The sequence below is a fragment of the Saccoglossus kowalevskii genome, chromosome 17 (assembly GCF_978046115.1).
Source record: "Saccoglossus kowalevskii chromosome 17, keSacKowa6.1, whole genome shotgun sequence".
Lineage (NCBI taxonomy): Eukaryota > Metazoa > Hemichordata > Enteropneusta > Harrimaniidae > Saccoglossus > Saccoglossus kowalevskii.
This window is the reverse complement of record NC_140657.1, coordinates 18,080,904-18,099,985: the sequence shown is the minus strand read 5'-3', so window position 1 is coordinate 18,099,985 and position 19,082 is coordinate 18,080,904. Positions and strand designations below refer to the sequence as shown.

Below are 19,082 nucleotides of genomic sequence, written 5' to 3'. Positions count from 1 at the left end.
AACAAGCCCACCAATTCATGCTCCATCGCCTCTCGGCAGCAACACGGCGCACCTATTCATCAGGTCAGTCCAGATACCGTCTCTTCTGCCAACAACACAGGCTAACGCCCGTACCCGTGACACCGAGGCTTGCCACTCTATTCGTCACACGTCTCGCCATGGAGGGTCTAGTCTACAAGTCAATCAAAGTCTACCTTGCCGCTATTGTCAGCCTCAACGCCGAAACTGGACACACTGAGGACATTGCATCTAACAACATGCTGCGCCATGTACTACAAGGTATCAAACGCGATCACGGTGACCCCATTCGCCCAAGATTGCCAATCACAATGACACTAATGCGTAAAATCAAGAATGCTCTCAGGTCGCACCCTGCGATTCATGTCAATGACAAACTAATGCTGTGGTCTGCTTTCACCTTAGCTTTTTTCGGGTTTTTACGAGTTAGTGAGTTCACCGCCACATCAGCTTCAATATTTGACATCGATGGTACCCTTCTCGGCTCAGACGTACAGCTCACAGACGATCTTATCGTCACCATTAAAGCTTCTAAAACAGACCCGTTTCGCCGTGGCCAAGTCGTCACCATTGCACCTACGCAGTCATCTATTTGTGCGGTTCGCGCATTCCGCAACTACAACCCGGCAGCCCTCAACGCACCAGCGTTCTGCTTCACGAACGGCAAATTCCTTACGCGTCAAGCTGTAACATATCACCTTCGCGACCTACTCCTTCGTGCAGAAGTTCCAAATGTGTCTAATTATGCCAGTCACAGCTTTCGCAGTGGTGCAGCAACAACAGCTGCCGAGGCCAACCTCCCCGACTGGCTGATAAAAGTCCTAGGACGATGGCGTAGTGACGCATATCAGCTGTACATTACCACACCAACTGACATTATTCGTAAAGTACCAGCAACGCTTGCTCAACATCGCTGAACATTGCTAGAACTTAACATCTCACCAATTTTGCAACTGGCAAGCAGAACACTTGTGCTTATACACACACATGCCTCGATCTCGTCATTTATTATCTGCAGGTGCTTTACATAACCATCGCATTCATATGTATTCGATTCATTTTACTCGTATTTTCTAATTTTGTAATCTTGTAATTTTTAGATACTATTCGATCTTTCGTAGTTTTAGTTCGCATTTGATTCTAGTTTGCTTTGATTTATTCATTTACTCGAATGTTTGTGTACACCAACTTAGCCTAAAAGAAAACTGTAAACTATGCTTCCAGTGCATGCACGTGCATCCATTGCAGGCTTATGCCTACTACATCATGCTCCTTGGCATGCCACTGCATCTAATTTGGGGGGATTGTCACACAGGGAATCCATACTCTGTTTGGGCAACACGTCGCACTTGCCCCGAGATGAGTTGAAAGTTACAACTCGCCGCGGGACATAGGCCTCAATGACGCCTACACACAGAGTACCCTTAGGTGGCGCCCTCACTCAAGTACCACGTCGTCCTTGCCATGATGTTGGTCAAAGGCGACCAATATCATGGAATAGACGGCTAAGACGCTTGTACGCTGAGGCTCTCGATCCCCCTACTTTTTCTCGCATATCAGTCTCTTGTGTCATTTCTAGTGCGTTAATGTGACTATTACAAAACATTTGTAATTGTATGTTAACGCACCGAAATGTGCACTCTTTGTCTCCCACTCCATTGACTTTTATCAGTCAGCTAGCTCACTTCCACCCTTGATTATGTAACTCGTATTTACTTTATAGATCACTCCCCAGTTTGTGCTATTTTAGTTAGTATCCCATGAACCATCATGTGTTTACATTTTGCCATCTTAGCCAATCACGTTAGTGCATCCACGGCGTCCCTTAGTCTTGGCTACTCTCATCTCATCATTCAGTTCCTGTTTTCATACAGTGAGCATCGTTCAAGTTACCTCCCACCCTCCCATCAATACAGTCTGCTTCTTTATTTTGTTTTTTTTCCTCTGTACTTTTTTCATGTTTTGGTTATTTATCAATAAATACAGCTAGGGGGGGGTGGATTGTCACACAGGGAATCCATACTCTGTTTGGGCAACACGTCGCACTTGCCCCGAGATGAGTTGAAAGTTACAACTCGCCGCGGGACATAGGCCTCAATGACGCCTACACACAGAGTACCCTTAGGTGGCGCCCTCACTCAAGTACCACGTCGTCCTTGCCATGATGTTGGTCAAAGGCGACCAATATCATGGAATAGACGGCTAAGACGCTTGTACGCTGAGGCTCTCGATCCCCCTACTTTTTCTCGCATATCAGTCTCTTGTGTCATTTCTAGTGCGTTAAACAGTATAAAAAAATATCACGTTTTACCAAAAATTACAAAAAGATCCATTAAAATTATATTAAACCAAATGAGCATATCTGAGAGATACAAAAAAATGTACTTATCATTTATATGAACACATTTTTTTCCCCAAAATGACAAAAATATTCATCAAAATTAGAGAATTGATTACAAAATAACAAATCTGTCAGCGATAAAACCCAAGGTATCTACGGAACATTTAAGATAATAAAGCAAATTGAGTAGTTGTTTTTAAAAATAAATCAAAAATGAAACTTTGATGTTGACAACAGACGACAGCAGACAATTGGTAATACAATAGGCTCCAATCAACTCTGTCAACAGCAGAACTAAAATTAATTATTTAATAATTTATCAATCAATCAATCATCCAACCAACCTATCAATCTAAAGTATATCAATCAATCATCCAAATAAATAATTAATACTAATTACCTGATATTATTTTCTGTGATGACTCCCGTATTATTGCATTGTCTTTGTACCATGTGACAACAGAGGGTGGATTGCTTACAGGAGGACGACAAATCAATGTAACCGCAGTACCTAACACAGCTAAAGTGTCTGATGGTTGCTGTAAAAATGACGTACCCATACCTGGAAAAAAAAGACAGTAGACATTAGCAAGAACAACGATATATTAGATGAACAAAGAGATCATTCCAATCATCTGTCTGCATGTCGTCAATTACAAGTTAAAAAGTATTATTATCAACACTAAACACATCACGTCCAAATATTCTCCAGCACATCTACGTGTTTCCATGCAGTGCCGGATAACCAAAATATAACACTTTTGTATGCATACGTTAAGAAAGACTGAATTTTATTCAGTTACACAATATTTGCAGTATATCTCATATAAATCATCAAACAGAAACTGAAAACAACCAAGATGAAAATAAATTGGATTGTTTCTCATTTACTGCCAGTATTATGCGTGAAATCAAACATAAAAACAAGAGATACAAAAGTCATGGAGCCATAGTCATATCAAAACATCGCATGAGATTTGAAAAATGCTAAAATATATTTTTGGGATCATTCCAGGTTTTATAATGTGCTATATGACGATGGTCAATTTTGATTAAAGTATGTGAATCTCAATGCCATATTTTTTTCAAAAAGTATGGCTTTCGACATTGAGCTATAAAAAAAAAGAAATTCAAGTTCGAAAACAAATCATTCAATTTTTGAAGCAGATATTCGATCCATGCTTTTCAAGGAATATACAGGATCTCGCATCGAACAAAAAATACCCAACCTCTGAGTTACCATGAGAAAAATAACTACCAATGAAGTATTTCAAGACCCAACTAAGCATTCAACATCAATGCACTTCAGAATACAAACATTTCTCATCAATACGTGTTGATATTTTCAGCAATTGTTTATAAATTTTATTTCTCAATGTTTGCTTATAAAAATATTGGGTATCCAATAACAATTTTCATAATACCATATGAAGCATATCTTCAAAAGAACTGAACATGAACTTAAATTGCATTTGTTGTGAGTGGTGAGTTTATATTAAAATAAGACTTATTTTGACAACAAGTACATGTGCTCGATCACTACGTACTTGTCCGAATTAACGCTCAGGGTACTAAAAAAATCTGAGCAGCCTTCTCGAAAAATGAAAATGATAATTTTATGCAAATTCAAACAATAATTTTAGTTCACTGTGTGACAGATTGAGGAAAATATTACTATTTGGGAGAAAATAAAATTGTTAAATTAGTTGCGTCATCATTGAAATGGAAATATGGTATTGTATGATGAATCATTAACAAATATGACTTTAATATTTTGACCGCAGACACCGTGTTGAGGGACGGTGCTGCAGACAACATACCTCTGACATGTAAGCTCATGCACTATTAATACAGCTTACACAGTTGCCTAAAGGTACTTACTTGCAACAATCAGGTAAGCTGGATCAGCGGAGATAGACCCTTCTGAATTGGAACCCGTACATATATAAACACCTGCATCCCCATCGTCTACACTAGTAATATACAAGGTATTATCCTGGACATATCGAGCTGGTGAGTTTATTATTGCTCCAATTTCACCCAGTTTAATCCATGATATGGTGGGGGTAGGGGTTCCTATTATCTGACACTCCATACTAGCTGGGCTGCCCACACCGACTGTAATGTTACTCGGTGATAAGACGACATAAGGAGGGCCTTCTCGCGCTGTAAAAAGAATAACAACCATCTAAGAAATAACATTGGAAGGAGTATGTAATATTAAAACTTAGTTGAAAGCCCTTTATATTTTGAGTAACTGCTCGATTCACATTATTACTATTACACATATTATTATGAAAATACAACTTTAATAAGTATAATAAACGCTAACAGAGATTATTCAACAGAAGTTAGGAAAAACCTGTGAAACAATAACAACAATTATTTAAAGTTGTCATAAAAAACATAACATTTACAAACAAAATAGACACTGTAGACAATAAATCAATGTTTGTCCTTATAAATATACTTATACTGTGAAATACTTCATTTTAGCTGGAATTAATTTTCGCTGAAAATATTTTTTTGGCGTTTTGTATGGAATTTATTTTTACTGATTTCTGATGAGTTGAATGTAAAATATAGGAAAAAAGGTACATTCGCTGGATTTTATTTTCATTGAATCATTCCTTCAGCGAAAATAGCAAAAATAAATTCCAAGCGAAAATAAAGTATTCTACAGTATACTGTGAACTTTATTTTAGTTGGAATTAATTTTCGCTGAAAATATTTTTTGGGCGTTTTGTATGGAATTTATTTTCACTGATTTCTGATGAGTTGAATGTAAAATATAGGAAAAAAGATATATTCGCTGGATTTTATTTTCACTGAATCATTCCTTCAGTGAAAATTAATTCCAAGCGGAAAAAAAATATTTTACAGTACATTTCATTCGTATTCAAATCAGTGTCATTCAAATTGAAAACTGGTTTGGTGAGACAGTTGTCTTTTTCCATTTACACACACACACCAATCAGAGAGCTTTTGACAATTACAATTAGTTGCTGCTTTCCCTCCTCAGCATTAGCAAGCTTATTTTAGGAGAAACTTCTAAATTCATTAGAAGGTACTATTAGTATAGACGATTGATTAGAAAAACAAAATCTACAAATCATGTTTTGTATAAATCAGACTTATTATGTAAGAATAACAAATGTACTTACGATTCACGGTTAACGTTGCATAGTTACTATACTCTGGCTGATCCCGGAGTAAGGGGTTCACCGTCACACACCGAAAATGTCCGGCGAGCTCTTCACGGATGTTATTTATCTGTAAAGTACCCGACTGCTTGATAGATTCAACATTACCAAAAATAGTTTGGTAGGAAGTACCTTCCGTAAAAGGAACACCATCTTTTTCCCAGTTGATTTCAACTGGAGGTCTGCTATCACCGCTGACACATTGCAAGTGTGTGTACTGTTCTCCATCTGTCACTGTCTGCGATGCGGGATGGTAAAATACGGGGTCTATAACTGTGAGAATTAATAATAATAACAATTATTCATAATAATAATAACATTATTCACATTACTCATTTTGAATAGAACATAGTCAAATTCTATTAGAATGGCTTATGCATGTATATTGATGTTAAAATTGATATATACCATGAGATACAGAAATAACATTTTCTGTTAGACTGTGCGTTTGGTGGTTTAATCATAAGGATGGGGCACAAGTAAGGCTGGTTTATATAGTGAAGTTCAAACAGACTGAAAAATGCATCATGAATAACTATGAGCATGTGCACAAAGTACAGGAGGTTCTTTGCATGATGATAGGGGTGCTACCAAAGTGCTAGTGAGCTCACGTGTAGGTAGGCTGACTTATTTAGTAAACATGCTTGCCTCGAGTGAATCCTTCTACCAGTATGAGCGCGCAGTAGAAAATGTAACCAAGATGTAATATTATTTCTATTATATGCTATAGTGATATTAAAGTGAAGACTGCAGATATACTTACAAGCGAAATAGACATTAGCTGGTATCGTTTCTACATTGCTCCCCTGTTGCCCTATAATACTAGCGATGCACACATACTCCCCCTCGTCACCAGGGAGCGTCTGCGAAATGTACAATGAACCGTTCTGGAAGAGATGTATCCGTGAGCCGATGGTGACAGGGACACCATCCCGGGTCCACTGTCTCTGGATATCACCATGGCTACCAGTGTTTACAGCAGAACAAGGCAACGTTAAAGACTTTCCTTGCACAACAATGGTATCACTCGCTACATGAGTGAAAACTGAAAAAAAAATACAGAATTTTTTTTATTAGCAAAATATCTTATCACTTTGTTTCTTCCTACAATTCAAGTAAAAATCAAAATAAGTTTAGAAATTAAAGAACTGAAAATATCATTAGAAAATGAAAAATATGTATAGTATCAAAGCAATAATTGAAAATATCACTTTTTACCAAAAATGACAAAAATATTCATCAAAATTTGATTAGTGGTTCTTGAGAACAGTGGAACAAAAAAAGTGACATACATACATACAGACATACAGACAGGGTAACTGCAAAGACTCCCTTTTGTGCTTCGCACATGGGAGTCAAAAATTAGATTTGTTTGTACATGTACATAAGTGGTTTATAGTCGGTTTAATCCAAGGGCATCTATATGTAAATGGCATTATCAGAAAGTTGTCTAATTTATGCAAAATATTTCAAAAATAGCTATGTTGATCACAAAGCCCATGAATATTTACATACAAGGAGTGGTTGTCAAAACGAACACAATAGTGTGACTGTACAATACTGTATAGCGCCCCCATGATGTAGTTTTAAGAATCTTTTTTTTATATTTCAAAAAATCAATTTTTTTTTTCAGGTGACAATACATATTTTACTTTAATAGAAACACATTTTTAAAAGAGGTACAAACAAGCCAAAAAATTTGTTTCGTACACCAAACCATTTATGCAAATTTTTTTTTAACAAGTCATTTACGTGAGTACCTGTACTTTAATACAACAAATATGGTAGAACCATATTTTCACTTAGCATAATGGTATGTCGGCACATTAATGCAGGACTGGTGCTCATTTGGCAAATAACTTAATTAGATTTGTAAACATATCAATCAATAGTTTGATGACTGTGACATAAACCATGCTTTATGAACACTGTAATGATAATAGGAGATAGTTTAGAGAATATCGCAAAGTATGCACTCAGGCAGTTTAGGATCACATCGACCTCTGCTATGCAATGATCACTATACTGCCTTCATGCATACTTGAGATATTATTGAAATAACCTCATATTACCTTTACAGTGTTAGTAAAGACAATATAAGGTTATTTTGAGAATATCGCAAAACAGAGGTCGATGTGATCCGAAACTGCCTGAGTGCATACTTTGCGATATTTTCTGTTAACCTTATTCCGGTATTACCGGTACACATCTTTTCCTGCTTGTATAGTTATAATGTATTGAGATATAACAGCGTAAAATGATAGCGAAAAATATTCATGCCTGCATAAGCATTCTCTGACATGATTCTATTTCAGTCGTACGCTAAACTGTAAAGAACGTCATTCAAAGTGACGTACACATTGTAATAATTGTTTTTGCTGCCAGCTGTGTAATAATATTCAGCTAAATCACTTAATAAAGCGTTAAAAGAAACACAGAACACAAAATGTGTACAGATTACACACACGCACACAGTGAAAGAATAGAAATCTGATATCAGAAAGAATTATGTAATACATCTATGATGCACTATTTTACAACCGATTGATTGACAAGTCAGTGATAATATACAGTTACCAGATGAGAGGGGAGGAATTGAGAGGGGAGGAATTGAGAGACTGAATATGCAGTCACAGTTTATCATTACAGAGTTTTTTTTTTTGCTTGTAGGTACATTTGAACGCAATAGTGTAATTCTGATAATTCATACGAGAAGGCAACTTTCATGATTCATGTGATGAAGATCTTATTGTACACGAGTTCCAGGGTTGACTCAAATGAACTGTTGTTCTGATGAACCATGTCGTGTACACATTGAAATGGTGAAAACTAGATTGGGTTATCATCCAATTCAACAAAACAAAAACATGCACAAAAAAAAAGATGTCACCCTGCATATTACCGGAATGAAAAAAATGAAACAAGATTATAAAAAAAAATGGTGTTTTACCGTGCCATTTTTTTAAACATCTGAAGACCAGAAGCAAATTAATTTTTGAGACTAATTATTATACAACTGCACTAGAAAGCATTTTTATATTAATATTGAGAGGACAGAGTATGATATTTAGAAGGGACTGACCAATGAAGTCTGTGGGTTGTTCATACTTTAGACTAGATGTATAACAATCAATAATTGGGACATAAGGCATGTGTACCGTATTTCATAATTGATTGATAGTATATAACAAGATGATACCTTAGAAAAAAAATTAGTCTGTTGTCTATAGTTGTAGAATGGAATTTCCCTATAAAACAAAGTGTTTAGTTGAGCATAACTGACCTGCTGACTAAACGTGATGTCACAGACACCCCATTGTTAGACTCTGCCAACATAGCGACAGTATAGATATTGAGACAGAAGGTCAAAGGCCATGATGACACTGAAAGTACTGTTATATAGATTAAAGTATTAGCTTTATTATTTTTATTGTTTGTCTAGTTGTATCATAGCAACAGTGTATCCGAGATAAATTTATTTTGAACCAAATCCTTCATAAATATTTGCAACATGATGACGATAAAAAAGATATGGCGTAATCGCCATATTCTATACAGTACAAGTATGCTGATGTAAAAAATTAGTTTTTGTGTGCTGAATGTTCAAATGTTGTCATTTTGGACTATTTTTAGAAATTTAAAATGTAAGTGTTAATTAATATACTATATTTGCTCAAACAGTTACACACGCCTGCAAACCCATTCATATCAGCTGTTCGTGGAGGATTTCAATCAACAATGTGTTAATATAAGCACACATAAAACCATACATTGCATTTACTAGAGACAATATTATTAAAATATAACTTATTGTGATTAAACTATGTAGACAAATAGACCATATACAGTGTGTATATGTACAGTGCATTTCACCACAGAATATATTATGCACTATATTAGCATCAGGCAGACATTGAGTCAACAGAATGTTTGCAGACAAATTATTACTATATTCAGTCACAGTCTCTCTATTAAAATATATAATATTATGGAGGGACTGTGATTTATTTCAACAATGTGTGAACGTTTAAAGCAAGCGCATCTATGACCTTCACGTTCACTTTTCCTAGATCAGATTCCTATCACAGTTATTGTGATTCTAGTTTTACAGGATGATGGTAATATTACACCCAGTGTACTGGTAACACATGCTACCTCACAAGGTGTGGCAAGTTTCAAGGTATGTGTATCATTACCCATACAGTGTTTACACTGCAGTGGAACACAAAACATTTTGCTGAAATCTTAGTGATGTCTGTTTCAGTTATTTCATGAGTACTGTAAAAGCATTGATTATTAACTGGGTTTTAACGTCGCTATTTTCACTGATTGGTATTAGAACTATAAAAATATCCCTGCCAAATGTGTGAAATTAAAACCCAGTGAAATTGCTCAAAGCAACAAATTAGTGAAAGTAACTGCCAGTAAAAATAAATAGTTTTACAGCAACTTATTCTAGCCCCCTCTACAACAGTTTTGTCATATTTATTAAACTCAGCAGTCCTTTCACAGAAAAGCAAAATAAAAAGCTGTGACTGCTGCAGGGCAAAGTAAATGAAACCTACATTTTTGTCTTACTCAATACATATAGACACCAGTCGTAGTCCTTATCCAAAATATGCATGATATGAAATCGACAGTAGTAATTATAGACACAATGATAAATGATGGTTGTAGATTTTTACATCTATTCATGAAAATGTCCATCGTCAATCATCTATGGAACAGCAGATGGTAGTTGTTACATAAACATAAATATAGCAGGGATAATCCAACGATAGCAAAGACAACTTTGTGTCTGAAATTCACACAGCCATGCAGGCAGGTAGACATGATGATCTGTTACATGCATGTACATTCAGGATTAATTTCTAAGTCTGTTTTACAACATTTTGGTACATTTTGTAGACAGTCATATGGCGATTTGTTGGATAATAATTATGATCAACATTTCAAAACTTTGGTGAATATTGTTGAACATAATAATTAACATTTTGAAAGATTTTATCAACCTTTTCAAAACAATTATCAACATTTTGAAAGATTAGATCAACCATTCAAAACATAATTATCAACAATTTGAAAGATTTGATCAACATTTTAAAACAATAATCAACATTTTGAAATATTTGATCACCATATTAAAACAATAATCAACATTTTGAAAGGTTCAATCAACATTTTAAAACATAATTATCAACATTTTGAAAGGTTCATTCAAGATTTCAAAAATAATAATCAACATTTTGAAAGGTACAATCAACATTTAAAAACACAATAATCAACATTTTGAAAGATATAAAACTCTCTACTATAAAAACTCAAATTTTAAAGGAAATCAATTTTTGTGAATTTCACAAATCAGAAAAATTCTCACTTTGAAGTGACGAAAATTTCACTGGGTTTCATTTCAGCATTCAGAAACATGAGCTTTCTGGGGATAACAATTTCATTATTAAAAGTGTAATATATCCAAATAAAGATTATATTTCTCTTTTTTTAAATTCTATTCAATGATTGACTAGCGACACAGGCTGTAAATATTATGGGTTACCAGTTGTTCAATAGCAGTTCAACCCCAGCAGAGCCATCTACACCACAGTAAAACGTTGTGTAAAACGCAGGTAATACATTCAATCTTATAAACCATGGTTACCTTGACAACCAATTAAGAGACAATGTATTGACAATTCATGTACATGTATGTACCAGAATCCCTAGACTGCAATTAATTTCACACCAACATTTCTGGCAAAACCGATTCCCCCAAAGCGATACATACACCCGTACAAATTAATTAACATTAATTAATTAACATTCAAACACGAAGCATATTAGTTACTACTTAATATTCAATTTGGTGATTTACATATGAACTTAATCGCTCACAGGCAATTCTGAATGAAATACAACACTGATATCTAGCGTCATAGATTTACACTAAGAAACTTAAAATCATTACACTCTGTTTTGTATTATTATGTGACAGAATACTTCCTTCATGGTTTATCCCACATATCGCCTAAATATAACAAGGTGGAGCCATTCCTATGATAGAATTGGTTTACAAAGCAGTTTGACCACTGCAGTGTCTTTTAATAATAACAAACGATTTCTAAGCTTTTTTATTAGATACAGAAACAATTATGTTCTCTCCATCATTCACAGTTCCTTAGAATTTTTTTCGGTATTTTTTGCTCATAATCAGTAGTTTTATAGTAAGCATAAAAATACACTTAAGTATATAAAATATGATGCTGATTTATGTAAATGAGTTGATGAACTTGAAAACACATTGAGAATGCACTCATATGATAAAATTGTGCCCCCGCCCCTGCCCCCCCCCAAAAAAACAAGTCATATAACTCTCTCCATTAATGTGGTCATGAAATTTATTTGCATGAAAGGTCTATTAATACAACACATGCAATGGATTAGGATGTAAGTTCACGACCTTTGTGAAATAAATGATTCGTTAAAACATGAGTAGTAATTGTTATTGCTGCTCGCCATTGCCAGAAGCAATTGAAATAAATGAAAATAACTATGCATGCAAAATAATGAAAGCAAATATTATCGGCTAGGCAAAAATTGATAAACATAAACTCCACGCATCAAAAACACAAATGTAGGAATCGTACTAAGTATAAGTTTTGACATACTTACCTACTATCAAATGTATTTTATGCTACTGGAATTTTATAAAAACATTACCATGTAAGTTTGCTCTACTGGAAGCAAGCCACCAATAGAAATGCACATGAAATGCCTAAAATGTTATTTACTTTATGCTGGATTATTATAATATGATTTTGACCAGAAACACACCTCTGTTATTTTTGTAAAAGCATGTGCTAGCATACTACATTTCAATATAGCATATACTGTAATCAGAATGTGGCAGATATATATTCAAATTAATGTCTTTATTTACAATGTTAGCATTTTAGCATATACTTGATTAACCAGTTAAAATAAACCACATTAGAGTAGTCATTACTCACATTTTACAAGGGTATAAAACATTATTCACAATTATTAAATAAATAACCTATAGCAAACAAGTATACTTTTATTATACATAGTTTAAAAACAGAATGTGTGAGTAATAAACAATTTATTTATTGATTCATTACAATTATAAACCACCATGCAAACACATAGTAGTAGGCTAAACTATATGTTATAGTATATGTTACCATGGTGATTGGGCAAAATGCCAGGTGTGTAATAATTATACTTTCAATATACCACACACAGATCAATTTGGGACTCTGAAAAACTTGATTATTAATTTGAATACTAGAATATGGTGTTTGAATAAAGGAGAAAACTTGATGGAAATATTTTCCATATAAGGTAACCCCGCAAATGATGTAGATAAAATACTGCTAGTTTATATACATGTATTTTATATTGTGGTACAGTTAAAACAAGCAGGGCAATTTTTTTTAAATAATTCCAGTCACTTTTTCTCCTCACCTTTCACAAAATAATCCAGTAGCATTTTTTTGTATTGTTTAAAAATCAACTAAAATAAATGGGAATTTACGCCAATTTTTACGAAAAATTTTAGAAAAATACATAAAAAATATGAAAAATGGTGCACCAAAATTCAGGAATAAAACTGGTATTCAAAGGAGAGTTAACACAAAGGTTGGTCATATACCTACCAATAGCACATTCTAATTCTATGATAACACAATTCAGGATGAATACCGCCACCGGTAGAAATTTGCATACTGCTTCCATTATCTCAAAAGTAAATATACACGCATCTTTGGTTCCAATCGCTAGTTAATCCAGTCTCCTGAAAAAAATAACAAAAAAGGAAATATTAATATTTAATTTCTCGCTTCCTGATTATTTTTTGTCAAAATGTTACCAGCTGTGGGACCCATTTACATAGAACGGATATAAACATCTCTGTATAGCTACTACAGTTGTATAGGGTACAGCTAATTGCCGATTAGTCACAAATGTTATGAATTAAATATTATAATAGGAGGATTTTGAAATTTCTTCACAACTATAAACTGGGTCACGATGTTTTACAATATTATGGTACTATTTGAATATTTATTATGACTTATTTTAATAAATATTTACAAAAATATTAATTTCACACAAAAATACAGCATTGTGTAAATTTAGTTTCAAACCAGTATCAATTGATTTAAAATGTAAGGCTGTTTTCATTCTGCGTAACTATGGAAATGCCAAATATACAGTTAGGATGTATGTGTATAATATTTTCTCTTTATGGAATAGAACATGAATATTTTAAATACATTTTACACAGCATTTAAACATTCTGGTAAGCATGAAATGTACAATGAGAGTATTCCTTAGGATACGAACATAGTGGTTGTACCACCACACTGCTTTGTTTTATCGCGACACTGGTCTGACCATAGTCATTGTCGTGACTGCCACAGTGCATTGTTTCCACCTATTGCTAACTTTTAAAACAAGTAGCCTGTCGGCTGAGAAAGCTCCGCTGATAGCAATGCACATTTCAATTAAAAAACAGAAGATATTATTAGAAATGAACAATATGTAGAGTATCAAAGCAATGGGACTCGAAAATATCACTTTTTACCAAAAATTACAAAAATATTCATCAAAATTAGAGAATTGAAGATATCATCGTGAAATGAACGAATCTGAAAGAGGTCCACATGTAGTACCTATATATGTAGTATCAAAGCAATTGGACTTGCGGTTTTTAACAAGAAATCGAAAATATCATTTTTTACCAAAAATGACACAAATATTCACCAAAATTAGAGAATTAAAGATATCATAACAAAATGAATAAATCTGAGAGAGGTCCAGATGTAGTACCTATCTATGCAAAATCAAAGCAATTGGACTTGCGTTTTTTAACAAGAAGTCGAAAATATTACTTTTTACCAAAAATTACAAAAATATTCACCAAAATTAGAGAATTAAAGATATCATTACAAAATGAACAAATCTGAGAGAGGTCCACATGTAGTACCTATATATGTAATATCAAAGCAATTGGACTTGCGGTTTTTAACAAGAAGTCAAAATATCACTGTTTTACCAAAAATGACAAAAATATTCACCAAAATTAGAGAATTAAAGATATCAATACAAAATTAACAAATCTGAGAGAGGTCCATTTGTAGTACCTATATATGTAATATCAAAGCAATCAGACTTGTGGCTTTTGACAAGAAGTCGAAATGTCTCCAAAAATGACAAAAATATTCACCAAAATTAGAGAATTAAAGATATCATCATGAAATGAACAAATCTAAGAGAGGTCTACCCAAGGTACATATACACCAAGTATCAAAGCATTCAGGCTTGTAGTTTTCAAGAAGAAGTCAAAAAAGTAAAACAACGACGACGACGGACAATCATATGACAAGCTCCGCTCGACAAAGAAAAAGTTGTGTAATTGAGAATGTTTGTTTAAAGTAATTATGCAAATAATATGCATGTGTATGCAAATTGGTATTTAAATGTATACCATCACAGTGGTTTAAATTTATGGATAGACTTGCATACAGTCCCCTGTTTATTTGTAGTTGTTTTCTCAATAAAATAAAATGTTGTGGGAATATAAATGGCGAATGCCGAGTGACCACAAAAGTCAGGTAATCCGACTTTTTTTACACTCCCACAACCTTTTATTTTATTGAGAAAACAACAACAAATAAATAGGGGATTGTATACAAGTCTAATTTCTAGAGAGAACACTAGTTGAATTCCATAACTGATAGTGACAATGACAGAATATTAATGACAACTCGTACAATATTCAACAATGGCCAATTATCATAGAAGCTTATAGCTAAGATATTTAGAACAATAATAATACACAACAATGTGAGTGATTTGCGACATGTTGGGGAATTAATGCACACATGTCAATCATATAGATCAATATCATCACGGGTCACTACAGGTGCCTGTCAGTCGCTAAGAAAAGATTAGATTGACATCTACATGTCTGTATCGGTACTTTGTAAATACATGTACGCTGCCTGAATGTGTAACTTTTCTACAAAAATCCACATCCTTCAGTCTCGGAAAATTCAAAAAGTCCATAAAATTACCCCAAAAATCCCAGCCTTTAAATTTTCATTTGGTTTCAAAGCTAGAAGTTAAATTGTTTGGACACTGCAGATTTTTGATAATTTATTTTTTATTGATCTGACAGGCTAAGAATAAGCCTGAGAGCTAAAGTAACCAATTACATCCACTATCAAATTCAGCGCCGTTTGGTAACAAATACAGATATTTTGGCATATGTGTCGGTCATGGATGTACAAGATAAACCTGTACTTAGTGGCAGATGGTGGAACAATACCCAACCCTGCCAAGCAATTGGAATTTAATTACAACAAGAGAAAAAGCAGCTTAAATCCGGCTAATCCAACCATCGAAAGGATATTAAATGCGTGAAAAGAAAAAAAGAAAAGAATTTTAAATAATTAATTTATTTTTATATTTTTATTCACTATCAAGAGACAGATTTTGTGTGTATAAATATAAACTTTGCAGATGAACATGTATCTGGAATTTATTTTCTAGGTGCTGTAATGAAATAAACATGTACTATGACAGTGCAGAGTGAATGTTATTGCTCCCAGCTTTAGTTGAATAAACAGTTAATTAATTAATAAATTAATAAACTTCACTATGTAAGTATTAGTGTGTCAATCAGATTTATACAATATATCCACTTTGTGGACATTTCACAACAAAATTAATGCCTGTGAATTCTGTGTGTCAATACCAAGGTGAATGATACTGTAATCAGGAACAGTGTTTTATATAGACAATTTTTACATGTGCACCAATATAAATGTAATTTTAATTTCATAAATAGGAACCTATAGAAACATTTGCTGCATATGTAACCAATGGGAATCTTGGTAGCATACAACAACATGTATGCACCCTATGGGAATCTTGGTAGCATATGCACCCTATGGGAATCTTGGTAGCATATGCACCCTATGGGAATCTTGGTAGCATATGCACCCTATGGGAATCTTGGTAGTATATGCACCCTATGGGAATCTTGGTAGCATATGCACCCTATGGGAATCTTGGTAGTATATGCACCCTATGGGAATCTTGGTAGCATATGCACCCTATGGGAATCTTGGTAGCATATGCACCCTATGGGAATCTTGGTAGCATATGCACCCTATGGGAATCTTGGTAGTATATGCACCCTATGGGAATCTTGGTAGCATATGCACCCTATGGGAATCTTGGTAGCATATGCACCCTATGGGAATCTTGGAAGCAGATGCAACCTATTGGAATCTTGGTATGATATGTAACCTATGGGAATCTTGGTAGCATATGCACCCTATGGGAATCTTTGTAGCATATGCACCCTATGGGAATCTTGGTAGTATATGCAACCTATGGGAATCTTGGTAGCATATGCACCCTATGGGAATCTTGGTAGCATATGCAACCTATGGGAATCTTGGTATGATATGTAACCTATGGGAATCTTGGTAGCATATGAAACCTATGGGAATCTTGGTAGCATATGCACCCTATGGGAATCTTGGTAGCATATGCACCCTATGGGAATCTTGGTAGCATATGCAACCTATGGAATCTTGGTAGTATATGAAACCTATTGGAATCTTGGTAGCATATGCACCCTATGGGAATTTTGGTAGCATATGCACCCTATGGGAATCTTGGTAGCTTATGCACCCTATGGGAATCTTGGTAGTATATGCAACCTATGGGAATCTTGGTAGCATCTGCAACCTATGGAATCTTGGTAGTATATGAAACCTATTGGAATCTTGGTAGCATATGCACCCTATGGGAATTTTGGTAGCATATGCACCCTATGGGAATCTTGGTAGCATATGCACCCTATGGGAATCTTGGTAGTATATGCAACCTATGGGAATCTTGGTAGCATATGCAACCTATGGGAATCTTGGTAGTATATGCAACCTATGGGAATCTTGGTAGTATATGCAACCTATTGGAATCTTGGTAGCATATGCACCTATGGGAATCTTGGTAGTATATGCAACCTATGGGAATCTTGGTAGTATATGCAACCTATTGGAATCTTGGTAGTATATGCAACCTATGGGAATCTTGGTAGTATATGCAACCTATTGGAATCTTGGTAGTATATGCAACCTATTGGAATCTTGGTAGCATATGCACCCTATGGGAATCTTGGTAGTATATGCAACCTATTGGAATCTTGGTAGCATATGCACCCTATGGGAATCTTGGTAGCATATGCACCCTATGGGAATCTTGGTAGCATATGCAACCTATGGGAATCTTGGTAGTATATGCAACCTATGGGAATCTTGGTAGTATATGCAACCTATGGGAATCTTGGTAGCATATGCAACCTATGGGAATCTTGGTAGTATATGCAACCTATGGGAATCTTGGTAGTATATGCAACCTATTGGAATCTTGGTAGCATATGCACCCTATGGGAATCTTGGTAGCATATGCACCCTATGGGAATCTTGGTAGCATATGCACCCTATGGGAATATTGGTAGCATATGCACCCTATGGGAATCTTGGTAGCATATGCACCCTATGGGAATCTTGGTAGCATATGCAGCCTATGGGAATCTTGGTAGTATATGCAACCTATGGGAATCTTGGTAGTATATGCAACCTATGGGACTCTTGGTAGTATATGCAACCTATGGGAATCTTGGTAGTATATGCAACCTATGGAATCTTGGTAGTATATGAAACCTATTGGAATCTTGGTAGCATATGCACCCTATGGGAATTTTGGTAGCATATGCACCCTATGGGAATCTTGGTAGCATATGCACCCTATGGGAATCTTGGTAGTATATGCAACCTATGGGAATCTTGGTAGCATATGCAACCTATGGGAATCTTGGTAGTATATGCAACCTATGGGAATCTTGGTAGTATATGCAACCTATTGGAATCTTGGTAGCATATGCACCCTATGGGAATCTTGGTAGCATATGCACCCTATGGGAATCTTGGTAGCATATGCAACCTATGGGAATCTTGGTAGTATATGCAACCTATGGGAATCTTGGTAGCATATGCAACGTATGGGAATCTTGGTAGTATATGCAACCTATGGGAATCTTGGTAGTATATGCACCCTATGGGAATCTTGGTAGCATATGCACCCTATGGGAATCTTGGTAGCATATGCACCCTATGGGAATCTTGGTAGCATATGCACCCTGTGGGAATCTTGGTAGTATATGCAACCTATGGGAATCTTGGTAGTATATGCAACCTATGGGACTCTTGGTAGTATATGCAACCTATGGGAATCTTGGTAGTATATGCAACCTATGGGAATCTTGGTAGCATATGCAACCTATGGGAATCTTAGTAGATGTAACCTATTGGAATCTTGGTAGTATATGCAACCTATAGGAATCTTGGTAGTAGATGCAACCTATGGGAATCTTGGTAGTATGTGTAACCTATGGGAATCTTGGTAGTAGATGCAATCTATGGGAA

At 35.0% G+C, this 19,082-nt stretch overlaps 1 protein-coding gene across 2 annotated transcripts in view; it reads right to left on the bottom strand.

Moving 5' to 3' along the window:
* The window catches only part of LOC100374680 (protein sidekick-1-like), a 101,614-nt gene that overhangs the window by 77,737 nt on the left and 4,795 nt on the right, over positions 1–19,082 (bottom strand). For both annotated transcript variants that reach the window (XM_085492194.1, XM_085492195.1), the window contains exons 2-6: positions 13,236–13,372; positions 6,326–6,607; positions 5,524–5,835; positions 4,241–4,525; positions 2,760–2,921 (exon numbers count right to left, since the gene is read on the bottom strand). In XM_085492194.1, coding sequence (XP_085348320.1) covers positions 2,760–2,921; positions 4,241–4,525; positions 5,524–5,835; positions 6,326–6,607; positions 13,236–13,314 — 1,120 coding nt within the window. In that variant the 5' untranslated portion in view covers positions 13,315–13,372. The remainder of the gene's footprint in view (positions 1–2,759; positions 2,922–4,240; positions 4,526–5,523; positions 5,836–6,325; positions 6,608–13,235; positions 13,373–19,082) is intronic.